This window comes from Pangasianodon hypophthalmus, chromosome 4 (genome assembly GCF_027358585.1).
Source record: "Pangasianodon hypophthalmus isolate fPanHyp1 chromosome 4, fPanHyp1.pri, whole genome shotgun sequence".
NCBI lineage: Eukaryota > Metazoa > Chordata > Actinopteri > Siluriformes > Pangasiidae > Pangasianodon > Pangasianodon hypophthalmus.
The window spans coordinates 24250618-24270083 of record NC_069713.1 but is presented as its reverse complement, the minus strand read 5'-3'; the positions used below and the strand labels follow the sequence as shown (position 1 = coordinate 24270083).

Sequence of the window (19466 nt, the reverse complement as noted above, 5' to 3'; positions counted from 1 at the left end):
GTTATATAAACACTGCTCTGTTGCCTAAATAGTGCATCCTGTGAGACTCTGTGGGAATCATTACACCTCTGTGAACCTTGGTGTATATATACACTATATTGCCAAAAGTTTTGGGACGTCTGCCTTTACATGCACATGATCTTTAATGACATCCCATTCTTAATCCGTAGGGTTTAATATGGAGTTGGTCCACCCTTTGCAGCTATAACAGCATCAACTCTTCTGGGAAGGCTGTCCACAAGGTTTAGGAGTGTGTTTATGGGAATTTTTGACCATTCTTCTAGAAGCGCATTTGTGAGGTCAGGCACTGATGTTGGTCGAGAAGGCCTGGCTCTCAGTCTCCGCTCTAATTCATCCCAAAGGTGTTCTATCGGGTTCAGGTCAGGACTCTGTGCAGGCCAGTCAAGTTCCTCCACACCAAACTCACTCATCCATGTCTTTATGGACCTTGCTTTGTGCACTGGTGTGCAGTCATGTTGGAAGAGGAAGGGGCCCGCTCCAAACTGTTCCCACAAGGTTGGGAGCATGAAATTGTCCAAAATGTCTTGGTATGCTGAAGCATTAAGAGTTCCTTTCACTGGAACTAAGGGGCCAAGCCCAACCCCTGAAAAACAACCCCACATCATAATCCCCCCTCCACCAAACTTTACACTTGGCACAATGCAGTCAGGCAAGTACCGTTCTCCTGGCAACCTCCAAACCCAGACTCGTCCATCAGATTGCCAGACAGAGAAGCGTGATTCGTCACTCCAGAGAACCTGTCTCCACTGCTCTAGAGTCTAGTGGCGGCGTGCTTTACACCACTGCATCCGACGCTTTGCATTGCACTTGGTGATGTAAGGCTTGGATGCAGCTGCTACACATTGTTCTTGAGCTAATCTGAAGGAAGTTTGGAGGTCTGTAGCTATTGACTCTGCAGAAAGTTGGCGACTTCTGCGCACTGTGCGCCTCAGCATGTGCTGACCCCGCTCTGTGATTTTACGTGGCCTACCGCTTCGTGGCTGAGTTGCTGTTGTTCCCAATTGCTTCAACTTTGTTATAATACCACTAACAGTTGACCGTGGAATATTTAGTAGTGAGGAAATTTCACGAATTGACTTATTGCACAGGTGGCAACCTATCACGGTACCACGCGTGAATTCACTGAGCTCCTGAGAGCGACCCATTCTTTCACAAATGTTTGCAGTCTGCATGCCTAGGTGCCTGAATTTATACACCTGTGGCCATGGAAGTGATTGGAACACCTGAACTCAATGATTTGGAGGGGTGTCCCAAAACTTTTGGCAATATAGTATATTGTATATCTATCTATATATCTAAATCAATCTATCTATCTATCTAGCAAAAGTCTTAGGCACATGATATGCATTTTCAGCTGAATACTCGTCACTGTCAATGTCAATGTGATATTTCAGTTTTTCTTTTTAATAAATTTGCAAAGTTATCACAAATCTGGTTTTTGCTTTGTCATTATGGGGTACGGAGTGCAGACTGATGTGAATTTTTTTTAAAGCATTTTTGCATAAGGCTGTAAAATGTGAAAAAATGAAGGGGTGTGAATACTTTCTGAGTACACCAGTCAACTGTCAAGTTCACATTAATCCAGTACACGTAGATCCGAGTGGGCCTTTGAGTAGGACCCTCGCAAGGACTAAAAACACACTTCTGTTTTAAATGTTCTGTTTTTAGTGCTGTGTTAACAAATTTGACCAAAATACCAATCTATATAAAATTCCAATACGCCATCCAGGTGGAGTTAACCATTTAAAAAGTGTGGAATAGCACTGTAGCACTGAAACATCTCTTCTTTGCTATTAAACCTTGATGACAAATACAGTATTTATAAAAATAATATTAAAAAACTATGTCCAGATTTGACTTTTTTTAGAGAAATAAATGATAAAGAGAATGAGAAAACACTGTAAGGAACACTGACACAGTATAATTAACATTATTGAACAATATATTTTTGACTACTTATTATTTTTCTATTATGATTTCTATTATTTCTATTACTATTTTTCTGTTTTCTATTATGAGTTTTCTATTCATGTGTCAGTTGGATTGTGTTTTACTGTGTGTACAACTGTAACACTGTGTTATGTTCAATGTTTATCAGCTTTTGTCTAGATATCACAATAAACCAGCATCCTGATATAGAACACAAGTTTCACTGATATTGTACAATCTTGCTTCGCAAAACAGGCATTTAACATGTTACAACCACTAACCATTAAATGGCAGGCACCTCTACACCTCTTGCTGGAAAAATGTCATATATATATATATATATATATATATATATATATATATATATATATATATATATATATATATATATATATATATATATATTACAATTTTACACAAAGTTGCAGTTGACTGCTGATCTAAAGTCGTTCAAATAGAAATAAAGTAACACCCAATGTTCAGGGTCAGGTCAAAAGTACCACAAGAAGGTGATCTCTCTGTCCTGACTATCAGATTATTATAAGTTAGAAGTGAAGTGATGAATGATGTAAACAGCAGCTTAAGGTGGAAATAAATAAAGAAATTTTAAAAATGATCTGGGGGAACAATTAAATTTATGTATCCAAATTAAATTTTAAAGAATAACTACAAGGCTAGCAGTGCCAAACCACAAGGCAAAACCGTTAAACAGTTCTCTCAAACAACAATGATTTAGTAATATCTAATACTTTTATTAACTGAAAATTCTCCCGACATGAGTTGATCCATCTACGCCTTAGATCGGGGCTTCTCAAACGTTTTGCAACCAGGAACCATTTTAATCGTAAAAATAAATAAATAAATAAATAAATAAATAAATATCCAGACCCCTTCGGCACAGATTTATTTTATAAAATTAACCAAACTTTAATCCAGGTTGATTATGATTATTTTGATTATGTTTCACAGATCCCATTAAGATCCAGAGTGAAGCGCCCCACTTCGACACTCATGTCCCTAGCTCAGAGGTTGTTAGCTTCAGTCCAGGGTACTTGTTGCCCAGCATTGTTCAAATGCTGATTGAGCTGATTAGCTAATGATTAACCACTTCATCAGTTTAGCTGGAAGCAGAAAAATGGTTAAACTGTTTAAAAAAAAAAAAAAAAAAAAAAGAAGTGTGAAACTTTCACAGAAGTGTGAAACAGGAGTGGATGTTTAGGCATTGAAGGTGCATTATGTAAGATTTGTCAAAATTTGTCAAGGGTAGATCTCTAACAGTTAAGCAGGTGGCACTGAATAAGATTCGAATGATGCTTGCCATGTATGCAAAGAACCTACTGTGGTTCTAGAGTTAGCATTAGCCAAAACTGTCATGACTTCACTTTCAAGCATGCTTGGCAATTCAACTGCTTGAGAGTTATAACACTATAAACACATGAATTTCTGCTCATAATGATTTACGAGGAAGGCTATATTTTGATATTTTTTCCTGTTTTTTTTTTTTTTTTTTTTTAAATGAGATCTGGCATTAGTATCATTACCTACACAATGGGCCATTTAACCGCTTAACAGCCAAGTTGTAACACTATAAACACATGAAATTCAGCTTATACTATGAGAATAGTCAAGAATGCCTTCGCTATCCTGCTTTTCTATGCAAAGAAACAAAATTCTACTCAGTGTGCTTGATTCATTATGTAAAGCCAGCCATTCAAACAATTCAAAGCTTTATACAGATTGTGTTTACATATTTGTCCAAGAGCAACTTCAATTCTGCATCCAGCTTCATCCCCTTCTCCAATAGCAATTACTCCATCTTCAAAAATGCTGCTAATATTTATTCTTAATTAATATTTTACTGTGTTGTTTTGTCATTAAGTTCTTTTTGAAGTACAGTGGGGTTTTTTGCTGACAGAATTATCTGCATGTGCTGGGTGTTTGCCGAATTCAATTCCCCCCCCGATTGTAGTTTCAATGCTTCTTCTCAGTGCTCATGTAGATACACTCACACCCTCCTGTGGATGGAACTCATCAGGACACCAAAACTCACTCACCAATTAGACATTTTATTGTCTTGCCTGAGAGAAGCATGCAATCTTCACAAACGCACAATTATGTATATATAAAAGACAGATCTGATATAAAAATTACATTTGCATTTCTTGTATGATTTAACTTCTTGCAGCATATTATGTTTGGTAGGACAATGTATGCAAACAGATGGAAAACAAAAGCAATACAACAATGTAATTATTCATAAAATAGTAAACTTAAATTATATTTTAAAAAATGAAATACATGACAATTTGAAAATTACTGCTTAACCATTTCATTTTCATAAATTATACAAGCATAAGTCATAAAAGCCAGATGAGGACTTCCTTTCAGAATACCTAAAATTGCACTTTTCCATTTTCTAAATTAAATCCAGTCTCCTCCAGACATATTTTCTATTTTTCTGTAAATTGTTTAGGTACACACAATAGTCCCTGAATTTTGCACCAGCATTTCCTTACAGTTTTGTGAAACCTGTGCAAACAATAATAAACAGGATGGTTTACTGTATTACTGCAATTAAATAAATATACAAAATAGAAGGAAAATTAAACAGTACATTTTCAAAATAGTCCTTTGACAAATCTCTTGCATAAGGTAGAAACTGTAGCAAATGTATACACAGGGGTTTTATGGGTGCTTTGGGTGGAGGGCGATAGGGGAGGGGTAGAGGGTGGGGTGGATGATGTGATGAGCTACTGCTTGCTTGGTGGTTACTGTAAAACACTGTATAGACGCACACACCAGTTTCTCCCTCAATGGGTTTGACTATGATGTTTGAACATGGCTGTGCAGAGGTTTTTTTTTTTTTTTTTTGCATCAATACTATTTTTAGGCCAAGTACATATCTTTTTGGTTCTCACCAATACCAGTACAGATACTGGATGTGTTTCAAGTGCATTTCCGTATGAGCTACCGACATGAGAAAGAGCACTTTGATTTTAATTTGTGTTGGGAAATCCAGCATTCAGTTATCAGTTAAAAATAGGTAAATTTACCTGCAAGAGAGACAGTATCTATTTACTCTTTAATAATGAATGGAATAAGCCTAATTTGAAATAAAATATAAACTGAATTGAATGAGGTCTTGTGTGAATTTGGGCTTTGGTATTAATCACGGCAGTAACTGAACATTATATTTAGCTCTGCTTATGTTTCGCCAGCATGCACATAGGCTACTAGGCTCATTCTTTATAATGTGAGCTAGTTCATTTAAAATGAAATGCAGTCACAGAAAGTGCTTCTATACAGCTGACGTTTTTGTCCTTATTACGTCAGAAACCCTCGTTGCCAATAAGCGACGGCAGCTGACTGTCAAGAACAAAATACTGTAAGAGCTGTTTTCACACACTTAGCACTGTCTGTAGACACTTTTCTCAGCTAGGCTGCAATGCAGTGCCTGCAGTTGTGTGCTCCTTGTGCTGAGTTTTATGTTTTAAAAGGTTACTTGTATTGTAGGAAGATGCTGTAGTTTCTCTTCATGACATTTTCGCAGAGCGCTAACAGCAGTCTACTTTGCTTTGACGGCCATCATTAATTGTGAAATACGTCCAGATTGCTGTCATTTCGTGTCACGACAACGTACACTAGCCTTACATCACACTGCATCATCTGGTATTGATTGCTGGTATCGATTGCTGGTATCGCAGCATCTTTTACAAGCATGAGGAAATGAGCATGCTATTGGGCTGATAACCTATACGAATATCGGTATAGACACATCCCTAATCATCATCAAGAAAATTCTATGTAATGTCTAAGATGTTACACTTCATTGTAGGCATATTCAAATTTTTCTCTCTTTCAGTGGCATCCCTATTAAATATAATGATTAAGGATGTTAACTAGCCTATACGTGAGTCTAATGTTAGCCAGGTCAAATATACAGTACTGTGCAAAAGTCTTAGGCACATGTAATGAAATGTTGTAGAGCAAAGATGCCTTCAAAAATAATGAAATGTTTCTACATTAAAAAAAAAATACTATAAAGAGCAGTAAACAGTAATAAATGAAACAAAGTCAATATTTGGTGTGACGATCCTTTGCTTTAAAAAAAAAAAATAAAAATAGTCGTCTCAGGTACAATTAGTGCAGTTTTATAAGGAAATGAGCTGTAAGTTTTACTGAGCATCTTGCAGAAGCAGCCACAGTTCTTCTGGAGACTTTGACAGTAACACTTGCTTCTTATTTTTGCAGCAAAACCCAGCAGCCTTCATTATGTTTTTTGTCTGAAAAGTGGCCTTTCATGCTTTCTTTACTGACATACAAACACTTTTCTGTAACATTTAACAAATTTGTACTAAAAAAAAAAATAGGGTGCCTAAGACTTTTGCACAGTACTGTACGTTAATAGATTTTTATTTCACATTAATGAAGTGAAAATGCTCTCCCTTTACCTTGACAGAAAGTGAGGGCCTTGCACCAGTGCTCTTTCAAATGACAAAAATCAAGAGGAGTTAGATGACTAATGTGAGATAAGGGGAAGGGGTGGGCCTTCCAGGGTGTCAGCCAATATTGGAGAGTTCAAAACAACTGTCAGTCATTCTAGATTCATATGTTGATTGGATCATCTGTCGTTTTTATTGGAAGGAAAAAAAAAAAACGATGACTGCTTAGCCCACGCCAATGTTATGCAAAATGCGTAAAGGTTGGGAGGTCTGTGGCTGAAAATCACCTAACATAATGAAGCCCCCAGACCTTTGGAGGGTGTCTTTCAGTGTCATCAGATTTTCTCTATAGAAGTGTAGTTTTTCTTGTTCCACTTGAAGGCACGTTCCATTTGGGCCTGATCGACCTGTCATGTTTTGCTGATTGTAGATCGGACTGTTTAGGCACTGGCACGTTATAGTGTCGATCATCCTCTGTGACCAGGCTAAGGCAAGGCCACTCTGTCCTGTGGTCATCTGGGTAGTAGGTGATGAACTCCTCAGTGTCTGTCTTGTAGAGCCGAAAGGCCTGAAGTGTATGCTGTAGGGAGTAGCCCAGCAGAAACATCTCCACCTGCAGAAGACAGGAAAGGAGCTTAGTGACTCATATCCTTCACTCAGTAGCTAATCTGAAAATATCTGGAATGGCATGATAGGACTCGCCTCAGTAAAAATATTTTTTACACTGACTTTAGCATATGTGCACAGACAATGTATCAGCATATAAGTGTTAGTTAACATGCTACAGACATGGATATTATGCTAATGTTTTTCTTCTATCACATGTCTGTGCTTGTATTCAGTATTTTGAATGAAGACCTTCTAAAAACAAAGAAAATTTACATTGTTATAGTACATATAGTACAACACTTGATCAGACATAATAATAATATTGCTATTTACATGGTATGATGATTAATAATACTGTCTATTTCGTCTGTTTTCAGACAAATCTGCATCCAACCAGTCTGCAAATTTAAAATCAGTTTAGTCAGAGTTGGCAAAGTGAAGGGGACATTTTCATATGAATCCATTTAGCCATTTCTAAGCCATTATCTAGGCACAGATGTGTTAGCGCAGTACTAATATACACCTGGACAGTATGACTTTTTGCTGCCATGCTATTATTCATTTTTTTTTCCTATTACATTTTCTCACTAGTTTTCAGCACAGTCTTTTTACTCTGTTAAAACTGAAATGAGTCCACGCTCATGTGGGAGGAAATAATTCACTCTCCATAGAACTAGCAGCTAAGTCCTAGTCTCTGGGCTTTCTCGGCAATTTCCTGGGATAAACAGAGACGAACAATGTTTATCTTTTAGAAAACAAGCTACTCCGTAAAACCTTTTAGCAGATTTCAAATAATATGCTAGTTTGCTTCTTTTCCATCTGTACATGGTGTAACTACTTCAGATCTCTATCACTTTATACTGCTATAACAGTATATAGTACACAGGCAAGTTATCACTGGGCCTTAATAAATTATGCTGAGGAGGTCTGGATTCTTTGTTTTTATAAAGCTTCATTGAAGTTCTCACCTGTTCCAGACCTCCGCTGAAGCCCACATGTCTGAGATGATTAGTGAGGAAGCTCCTGGGACATTTGGAGGTGTCACGGGCAAAAAGAAGCCAGCAGAACTCAGGCACACTAGAACCCTTTTTCATGTCAGAGTGCAGTTGAATGACCGTCTTCAGCATCAAGAACTTCAGGGCCTCCAGCAGCTCATATTCTTCACGGCCCCCTACAAACAGTTGCCGGCAAACCCGTTCCCGTGCTGCTGGACTCTCACACTGCACTGCCTCCTGCCACTGTGGGAACGTGATAGGAGAAATATCAATCAGTCAATCAGGTCTTCAGGTAAGTCCCACACAGACCAAGTCTACCCTCAGTATACTTTATTCATTATAATGTTTCATAATTAGCAATAATAAATATCACCCTCCTTTTCGCAAATATTAAATGCAATGCCAGTTAATTAGAAAAATACATATGAAGTAAAACATAATAAAGTAAATGTTCCAAATAACCAAAACAAGTACAACTTTTATAATCGATTACTGCTTGCATTGAGATGTTCAGGGAGTGCATGTCTACATGGGCTGTGGGCATGTTAACCAATTCCTGATACTTTAGTGCATTGTTTGAATTATAGGGGGACGTTTATTGTAACACTGACATGTCTACTCATGCTCTAGCTCTCTGGTAAGAGCATCAAGACACTCTTGGGCTCCAGGATATCAAAGTAATAGGGTTAAAGGTAAACAGAGTGGCACCAATTTCCACATCAACTCTGACTTCAAATCACAAGAGTTATTTTACTCTTGTACAATACAATCTTGATCCACTCCCAGTACTTATATTTACTTTTATGCCCTTATAAAACTTGACTTACAGAAGTGCTTTGAAGTCTCTATCAATAAATACATCCTCATACTGGTTCACTAGATCAGGGATTAAGAGTACGATCAGTCTAAAAACCCTGCTGGGGAGCATAATATGAAAAAAACACAAGACAGTTTTTAACAACAAACTGCTAATATACTTGATTCTCAGAATAGGCCTGTCACGATAATTACGTTATCGACTTATCGTACGATATATGGACATGACCTCGATCATTTTTTTGCTGACTTTGATATTGCCCATTGTGTTTACATGCGTGTTTGTTTACATAAGAATGAAGGTCACCGACATTATAGCCACTCGTGCTGCCTCTGTCCATTCGTCTGCTCCAGGGCTGTCAAATTCAAATTCGAACTTCGAATATTCGTCAATTTTAAGATAAAAATGCATATTCGAGTACAAAAACTGTGTGAATTTGAATTTAAGATGTGTAGCAAGCACTAGCACCAATTTTAATCGAAACCTACTGTTGAAAAAAAATGACACGCAAGATATTAATGTACTAACGATGTTTTTTGAAGAAGTAAAATCTAGAAAGGATAGTTCTAGTGTTTTAAATAATCTAGTCATAGACAATAATGTTGGGGATTGACTCGCTTAAGCTGAAACTGAACAGTGAATGAACAACAGTAAACTGGAGCGCTTCACTAGCGGGTTAATTAACTCACCCAAACACATCCTATACACATATGAGATTAATCAGACATACACACAACGTAAACCTAATATTACAACTCGCTTCTGCACAAAATGATGGGAATGCACAAGTGAACTTGAACTTAAGTAAGGCACTAGGTAGAACACATTGTGAATATGCTCTCTCCATACCGACGAACTAAAACACAATATATAACAAAAGCATAAAGATTTCACAATATTGTATTGCAATATTGTACTCATTGTAATGTTATTATTTCAGAAGATCAGGTTTTCACAACAAGGACAGTTTTCACATGTTTTTTGTTGATACATGTTTAAGTTAATATATAAAATGTGTGAAAATTTGGTTTAATTTTTGCATTTTCTCATCAACTAAAATGCCATTGACTATATTCGATGCCATTTTAGTCAAATTGGTTTAGTAAAAACAATTTAGTAAAACTGATAAATAGTAATTACGTAAAATTAATAAATATGACATAAAATATGACTAAATTTAAAGAATATTTTCATCAGAAGACAAAAACAGTGTGAAAACTAACACTGGAACTGGCCTGAGAGCCTGGGTTAAATCTTTTGATTTTATAATTTTATTCATTTTATTATATTACAAATAAATGCACTGTGTAACAGCCAGGTTTGTTTTTTTGCCATAAACAATATAACATGGTGCTGTTGCTTTGTATTTATTTGTTGCGCCCTCTAGTGGACTGTTAATTTAAAAATCTGGTGTTCACTAATATTTCCCTTTAACTGAAATTATGACTTTAGAATTCGAATCTAATTCGAATTATGGAAATATTTAAGTGAAAAATTCGAGTTTAGTTTTTCAGCCCTGTTGACAGCCCTAGTCTGCTCTCTGTGTCGGAGGCGATGCTCAGGCTGCTCCTCTACACACAAAGCGGACAGCAACAGGTGAACATAACGTGTTAATCGAGGCCAATAATAACTACGTAATTCCAGCCAGAAAGTTTGGAAGAACAAGTCCAAAGGGATTTGGTTTCAAAGCCACAGTCCACAGCTCCAGTCTGGGAACATTTAGTGTGGTTTTAGTTTATTTATGTTTTATTTATTTAGGATATTTAATTTTTTTGACATTCCAATTCCAATGTCTGAATATTCTTAAGAAATAAAAGTTCATTGCTCTTTGAAAGGGTGTACTTGCATTATTATGCTATCATATTAGCATTATATCAGTGGCATAAAATGATCTTAAAATGACAATAATATTGTTTATCACAATTATTTCTGGGACAACACATCATTCAACAAAAGTAGTTATTGTGACAGGTCCAGCCTTGAGAGCCTTATGCCCTTAAGTAGTAACACCTAATGGTGTTCATCATTGGTTGGACACTGTCAAGCGCATTGTCTGATTTCTAGTGTTCTGACTTTTCTTCAGTGATAGCAAGTCCCCCACACAGATGGTGAATATGGCAGTCATCGCTGCACACTACAGCACTGTGTTTGGCATTTCTCTAGAGTCCCATAAGCCTTTTAAAAGGGGCATGGCTCATCCACCCACCACAGTCACCTCGAGTCTGGGCATATCACTTAACTTAACTTAGATCAGTCTGTTATCTTTGCTGAAATCGGTATGTGCCCTATGATTCACAGCTCCAAAATTACTGGCTCCTTTGGTAAAGAGGAGTAAAAAAAAAAAAAAAAAAAAGTCTAAATCACACACTGAAAATATGACCTTAAACGTTACCTGAAGTATATTTGTTCCAAGAAAGAAACCATTATCAAAAAATAGATTTTTTTAATCAAAACCATATGCCACGATTGTTGCCATTCCTAAAACGCCTATCACATGGCTCCAGTCAGCTCCAGCGGTCTGTGCCGCAATGACCTGGGCATAACCATGCACATTCTCCAGACTCTACAAGGTTAACATTACCCCTCCTTTTATGGAACCTGTATAGCCATCAAGGTTTCTTCAGAACCTCTGCAGACTCCATGAAACATTCTACTGGAAAGATTTTTCTTGGAACATCTTGTCATGGACACAAGGAGGTATTTCACAGCAACACACTTAACTTATTTCACACTGCCTCTGGTGTTTATCTGGAGTTCATAGAACCACAATTACACACATACGTAACATTTGTTTTTAATAATCAACTTGCGAATGCAGCAGGACTGTAATGTCATCTCAAACAGTCTGGCTTTTAAAGAAAACATGGCAGCCTTCCAAAATGATTTTTTTTTTTTTGATCAAACAGCAGATCTTTTGATTACACTGATATGAAAAAGGCATTAACTATACGCTCTGAAAGAGGATAGAGGATGTATTAGTGTTACCCTGACTCTCAGGCGCTTCAGACAATGTTCCAGCTGTTCCACTGCTCCTCCTTCATCTCTGCTCCCAAAAGGAAACCTCCATTCTTCCACTAAATCTTGCACACAGTGCAGCTGTGTTGAAACACAAAACAGACAGCTAGGCATCTCAGTTGTCAAGACCTATTTAACTTCACCATAGACATACTACTATGTCTGTATATCATTTTGTTTTGGTTGTGCTCTAAGCCAAAAACACAGAGTGTTCTGTTTATCTAAAAACAGATTTATTAGTCTATGTAATAAAACCATAACTTGCATCTTCTGACACCTAATATTAGTTACATTATAACAGCCTTAGTATTATTATAATAACCATAACAAGTGCCTACATATAAATAAATTTAACAACTCTTGACTGTAAAACTGTCATAGATGTAAGAGTATGTTATCTGTAAAGTATAAGTGTGTTTTGTTTCTGCAGAGTACTGAAGACAAACCTGAACAATTTCAGCATCATGCAGCCAGTTACTGACTTTGTTAGATTGGCTGAAGAGCTGAAAGAGGGTCGCCCTCAGAGCGCAGTAGTTATCACCTCGTACTCTGCGCAGACTCTCAAACTTCTGAGCTATTGCTTCATACCCCTAAAGAAGATGGCACATAGAATTAGTGCGAAGGAAAGTACTGGCTGATGCAGAGACACGTCCAGCACCGTGTAGAGCAGTGTTCCTCCGAGTAACCCCTAAGGATCCTTGGAGGTACTACAAAGGATACTTAGCAGAAAAGGAAAATCATTAAAAATCAGAAAAAGTAAATATAATTAAAAAAAATATATCTATTTAATGTAATTAGACCTATGACTACTATGGTTAAAATAGATTAAATATGTAACTAAGTAAGAATTACTCATCGCAGGAACTGATTTTATAATTGAACGCAATTTGTTGCAATAGAGTAGGACATAATAGTTAATGAGATGAGATATAAGGAAAGCAATGCAACTTACTTATTTTAAAAAAAAAAAAAAAAAAAAAAAAAAAAAAAAAGCCTTATACAAATGACAATACAGGACCAAAAAAAACCCCATTGCATTGCATACTTCATTTTGTTCTCCTTATAATTCCTTTTATTTATCTTAAAAGATCACTGAAAGGGGTTATTGTACCCAAAAAATGTTTAAGCACCACTGATGTCAAGACTTTTCTATTACAAAGCAGATGATGTGATCACCAGGCTATAGTTAATAGTTTATGGGTAAACCTTCTGCTTTCAGTTTTATCTGCTGCAGGCTCAGTGGGCTTATAGTACACGTAATAAAAACTGAACTACCTGTGAAATTATTCAATACTACTGGTTTTTACAATGTTATATATAAAACACATGATCAGAAAAAAACCCCCCACAAAATTACACAGATTAATACTTAACCTTGAAAACATGCGTTTAGAAATCAAGCATTTTATCACCTTCAAGCATCTGTACAGACCCGGTAAAGCATACCTTTCTGATAAGGTGGCTGAAGGTAGTGTTTCCTTTCCATTCTCTCTGACTGTAGGAGAGCAGACCCTCAGGAGCTGACACACTGCTCTGGTCGTCAGAATTAGACACTGAAGCTAGAAAAATAAATATACGTCCCTGAAAGCAACTATTTAATCTCAAACCACAACACAACAGAAAAATGCACTACACTACAACTACACTGAACCACATAACAGCAATAACACTTAACCAGCAATAAGTATTTCTTGCTTTCACCAAGAAAGTATATACACTCACCATTCATTTATTATTTTTAATCTTGCTCCTGCCATAAATGTAGCACTTGATGCTGAACATGCCATTAAAAAGTAAACACCTAACCTATATACACTCACCGTCCACTTTAATAGGAACAACTGTACACCTGCTCATTTATGCAGTTATCCAATCAGCGAATCATGTGGCAGCAGCAGCACGTTTTACATCAAACACAAAAAAAGTGTGATCTCTTGGACCTTAACTGTGGCATGGTAGTGTCAGATGGGCTGGTTTGAGTATTTCAGAAACTGCTGATCTCCTGGGATTTTCAGACACAACAGTCTCTAGGGTTTACACAGAACGGTGCAAAAAAAAAAAAAAAACCAAAAAAAAAAGAAAAAAAAAAAAACATTGTGTGTGTGGAGGGTCTGCAGGCTGAAACACCTTGTTGATGAGAGAGATGTGCCCATGATAGCCTCAGATTCCTGTTTTTGGCTGACAGGAGTGGAACCCAATGTGGTCTTCTGATGCTGTAGCCTACTGACCTCAAGATTTCGATGTTCTGTACTCAATACTCAAACCAGCCCATCTGGCACCAACAACCATGTCACTGTTAAAGTCACAGAGATCAAACTTTTTCCCCCATGTTTGATGGGAACATTAACTGAAGCTTGTGACCTATATCTGCATGATTTTATGCATTGTACAGCTGCCACCTGATTGGCTGATTGGATAACGGCGTAAATGAGCAGATGTACAAGTGTTCCTATTAAACTGGAAGGTGAGTCTAATACAGAATACTACTGTGTAATCTTTGATTCTTCAGAATACTTTATATTTGCTTTAATACCTGCATTTGACAGCTGCTTCTCCTGTCTTTCCTGTTCTATTTCCTCTGCTGCCCTGTACAGATCCTCCTCACTGTGAAAAAAGCATGTGCTCATGAAACACCGTGGTCATGAAAAACATGAAACACTGTATGACATTTGAACAATATAAACCTGTGTACATTCTGGTTTATGTCATGATGCAGACTAGTTTGATCTGCTGAAAAGCGCAGCACCTGTTATCACTCTCTGCTGCTGACATCTCCTGTGGACGCTGCTTGCACAGATGACTATCTTGATTTGAAGACTTGGCTTCTTCTTCAGGAGCTGCTTGCATATTGGAAGTCATCTCTCTGCTTTTTCCATGTTTAGATGGATGAGCATCCTTTTCACTGGCAGCAGCTGGAACAGTTTGACTGGGCTTCTTGAGAGATTGTCTAGAGGATAGGAATTGGCACAAATGGTTAAAAGTTTGTATCTAATATACATATATATCTAATATACATGTATATACATGTATATACACACACACATATATATATATATATATATATATATATATATATATATATATATATATATATATATATTATATATATATATATATATATACACACACACACACACACACACACACATACCGATCAGCCATAACAATAAAACCACTGGCAGGTGAAGTAAATAACATTGATTATCTTGTTACAATGGCTCCTGTCAAGGGGTGGGATATACTAGGCAGCAAGTGAACAGTCAGTTCTTGAAGTTAATGTTTTGGAAGTAGAAAAAATGGGCAAGCGTAAGGAACTGAGCGACTTTGACAAGGCCCAAATTGTGGCGGCTAGACGACTGGGTCAGAGTATCTCCAAAACGGCAGGTCTTGTGGAGTGTTCCTGGTATGCAGTGGTTAGTACCTACCAAAAGTGGTCCAAGGAAGGACAAAAGGTGAACTGGTGACAGGGTCATGAGCACCCAAGGCTCACTGATGCACATGGGGAGCGAAGGATAGCCCGTTTGGTCCAATCCCACAGAAGAGCAACAAGCCCAATCCCACAGTGCGCATCATCCTGCTGAAAGAGGCCACTGCCATTAGGGAATACTGTTGCCATGAAGGGGTGTACTTGATCTACAACAGTGTTTAGGTAGGTGGTACATGTCAAAGTAACATCCACATGAATGCCAGGACCCAAGGATTCCCCAGCAGAACATTGTCCAGAGCATCACACTGCCTCCACTGGCTTGCCATCTTCCCGTAGTGCATCCTGTTGCCATCTATTCCCCAGGTAAGAGATGCACACACACCCGGCCGTCCACGTGATGTAAAAGAAAAGGTGATTCATCAGACCAAGCCATTGCTTCATAGTCCAGTTCTGATACTCAGGTGCCCATTTTAGGCACTTTCCATGGTGGTCAGGGGTCAGTAGCTCTTCTGTGGGATCGGACCAGACGGAATAGCCTTCGCTCCACAAGCACACCAGTGAGCCTTGGGCGCCCATGACCATGTCACCAGTTCACCGGTTGTCCTTCCTTGGACCACTTTTGGTAGGTACTAACCACTGCATGCTGGGAACACCCTACGAGACCTGCCGTTTTGGAGATGCTCTGACCCAGTCTTCTAGCCATCACAATTTAGCCCTTGTCAAAGTCACTCCGATCCTTATGCTTGACCATTTTTCCTGCTGGAGGTGAACCAAGTGAACTGACTGTTCACCTGCTGCCTAATATATCCCACCCCTTGAGAGGTGTCATTGTAATGGGATAATCAATGTTATGTACTTCACCTGTCAGTAGTTTTAAATGTTATGGCTGATTGGTGTGTGTATCTATAAAATATATATATATATATATATATATATATATATATATATATATACACAAAAGCTTTGATTGTGTACTCTTGGGTTGAGACCTGGGTTTCACCGGTTAAGACCACATCTGTTGTTAAAAAGGATTAAGCAACATGAAGACCAGAGAGCTGTCTATGGGAGAAAAGCAAGCCATTTTGAAGCAGAGAAAAGAAAGAAAATCAATCAGAGCCAGATGACAAACATTGTGAGAGCTGTGAAGAAAAACCAAAAACAACAGTCAGTGACAACACCAACAACATCCACAGGGCAGGGGTGAAGGCATCACAATCCACCGTTCAAAGAAGATTTGGAGAGCAGAAATATAAAGGCCACAGCACACGATGCAAACCACTCATCAGCAGTAAGAATAAGAAAGCCATGTTGGAATTCACAAAGAAATATAGAAATGAGCCCAGAAGTTCTGGAACAAAGATTAACCTCTACCATGTAAAGGAAATGCCAAAGTGTGGAGAAAGAAAGGATCTGCTCATGATGAAAACACATGAGCTCATCAGTGAAGTATAGTGGAGGTAGTGTCATGGCTTGGGCTTGCATGGCTGCTTCTGGAACGGCTCATTATTCTTTATTGATGATGTTACTCATGATGGTAGCAGCAGAATGAATACTGAAGTCTACAGAAACAGTCTGTCTGCCAATTTACAGAGAAATGCATTCAATCTAATTGGGAGGAACTTCATCATGCAGCAAGACAATGACCCAGAACACACTGTCAACACAACAAAGGATTCATCTGGAGAAAAAAGTGGAAGGTTTTAGACTAGCCAAGTCAATCACCAGACCTTAACCCAACTGAACATGCATTTCACCTCCTGAAGAGGAGACTGAAGGGAGAAACCCCCCAAAACAAACAACTGAAATAAGCTGTGGTCAAAGCCTGGAAAAGAAGAATGCAAGAGTTTAGTGATGTTAGTGGATCGCCAGCTTGATGCAGTTATTGTAAGCAAGGTATGTGTAACCACATATTAAGTGTTATTTACTTTAGTTTATGTTCCAGTACTTTTGCTCACCTAAAAATTGGGTGCTCTGCCACCAAAGGTGCCATGTCCTAAGTTGTTTAACACATCTAGATGTAAGTATCATTAATTATATATAACTGCAATCCTGATCTATCGTCTCATATTCATCTTTTGATCTCTAACCCAAATGTCTTCAGTGTATAGCAAAAACAAAAGGACCCTGTGTGTGTTGCCAGAAATTAAGACTACAGTATTTTAATGTGCTTGAGTGGACATAATTCAGAACCTAGGCAATATGTGGCCGGTGTAGTTCTGTTTTGCTGACTATTTAAGTAATGTTTGTGTAATGTTTGCTATTTTGCCTGCTTGACCAGAAATGGTCATAATCAGTTTAATTAGGAGAGTAGTCCATTTCTGTTCTTGAAACAGATATACAGATAGACAGACAGACAGACAGATAGATCACTTTATTCATCTTAGAAGGAAATTAATTTACAGCAGCACAGAGAGTTTGAAAGTATACTAAAAGTAATTTAACATTATAAATGAAACTAAAATAAGGATAAATATATAAGAATATGTCGATAACTATATATGTGCTTCTTTATATGGCTCTGATAACAGAGTTGATTCTGATTATTTGTGTTAGGATAGATAGATAGATAGATAGATAGATAGATAACTATTCATCTCAGAGGCAAATTAACATTTTACAGCAGCACAGAGTTTGAAAGTATCCTAAAAGTAATTTAACATTATAAATGAAACTAAAATAAGGATAAATATATAAGAATATATCAGTAACTAAATCTTCTGTGTGCTTGTTTATATTAAGAACAGAGTTGATTCTGATTCCTTGTGTTAGGATAGAGAGACAGACAGATAGATAGATAGATAGATAGATAACTATTCATCTCAGAGGAAAATAAAGATTTTACAGTGGCACAGAGAGTTCGAAAGTATATGAAAAGTTATTCAACATTATAAATCAAACTAAAATAAGGACAAATATATAAGAATATGTCAATAACTGAATCTTCTGTGTGCTTGTTTATATGGCTCTCCGATAAAAGAGTCGATTCTGATTCATTGTGTTAGGAATCTCTAGAGTCTGGTTGTTGTTAGTTGTGAGTAAAACAATGCTTTGTGTAACGTGGTGTTGAGGGAGGAATGTGTCAGATAACTCCACTGAAATCACCTACTCTCTCCAACTTTCTCCTTTGTTCACAAACTCAAATCAAATCGACTCCTTCGGTTTCACAAATCCACGAATCGACTCTGTTTGGAACTGACTCCCAAACACTAATCTGTTGTCATTTGTTTGCTCTTGTTTGAACGTTTGAACAAAACACGACATGTTCAAAAGTATGGAATCAAAACAGTAATAAACTTAAGATCAGGAAGCACTTACCCTACTTTCTTGGATTTTTTGCTCTCGCTGCAGGACTCAGGAGACTCGGGACAGTGGTTTACAGTTCCCCGAGTGTTTCTGGGTTTGTTAGTCTTGCGACTGCGTCCATCTTTGGCAGCTGGCTCAGTGGGACGCATGTTGCAGAGCACACAGCATCTCTCCCACACCTCCACAAACAGCAGCTACACAAACACAAACGCAGTGAGCTAAACAAGCACTTACAAAGTGCTCCACATCCAGTAAACACAGCTGCACTTCCGCACTTGTGTTAGCAAGATAACTAGCTAGCTAAGTGATGCTAGCACTTGACAAACAATGAAGGCAAATGGAAATAAATGGAGCTAGATGTATAGTTCAACAGTCGATTTCTTCAAATGTTTATTTACCTTCTAAGTTAAGTGTCCACGAAAGCTAATACGTAAATTAAAGTTAGGGACAGCCTGCTAATCTAATCTCCGCAGAAACAGTCACTTCCTGTTTATAGGGGATGTTGGGAATTGTAGTTTCCACAAACGGTTACTACCAACGACAGTGTATAGCGCCATTTACTCGCAGTGTGCGGTTTTGAAGCCTTTTTTAAATCGCAGTCAGTGACGGTTATATGTATGAGTGGACATTATGGGCCATTTACTCCCACTGTGCCTGTTTGAAGCCTTTTTGTTCGAAATGGAAGTCGCCATTTTGGGAATATTAGAGCCAGACCCTGCTCAGGTAGAGATCTTGGAGCTGGAGCATGCGCAGTACAGACCCTGGAGCTGGAGCATGCGCAGTAGATACGGCCTGGCACAGTGGGTCTGCCTCTCACCTGCCCATGTTGATGATAGACACTGTAAATGAAATCACCTGAACAGCAACTTAAGATGGCGCATTGGCTAAAATGACAAGTGCAGTGATAT

At 37.8% G+C, this 19466-nt stretch overlaps 1 protein-coding gene across 1 annotated transcript; it reads right to left on the bottom strand.

The window, feature by feature from the left end:
• Positions 1–4000: 4000 nt before the first annotated feature.
• On the bottom strand, positions 4001–19304 carry otulinb (OTU deubiquitinase with linear linkage specificity b). The gene is made up of 9 exons (XM_026935925.3): positions 18957–19304; positions 18571–18752; positions 14575–14775; positions 14362–14432; positions 13275–13387; positions 12275–12418; positions 11799–11909; positions 7970–8239; positions 4001–7005 (listed from the first exon to the last, which is right to left on the bottom strand). The coding sequence occupies exons 2-9, from the start codon at positions 18705–18707 to the stop codon at positions 6739–6741; spliced, it is 1314 nt and encodes a 437-aa protein (XP_026791726.1). The 5' UTR covers positions 18708–18752; positions 18957–19304; the 3' UTR covers positions 4001–6738.
• Positions 19305–19466: the final 162 nt, after the last annotated feature.

Excerpts from the sequence above, each read along its gene's own strand:
- otulinb (XM_026935925.3), bottom strand. The coding sequence starts at position 18,707 with ATGCGTCCCACTGAGCCAGCTGCCAAAGATGGACGCAGTCGCAAGACT. Across the intron at positions 14,776-18,570 it reads AAAAAATCCAAGAAAGTAGG|ACAATCTCTCAAGAAGCCCA; the intron begins GTAAGTGCTTCC and ends CCTATCCTCTAG. Across the intron at positions 7,006-7,969 it reads TCAGCGGAGGTCTGGAACAG|GTGGAGATGTTTCTGCTGGG; the intron begins GTGAGAACTTCA and ends TGTCTTCTGCAG.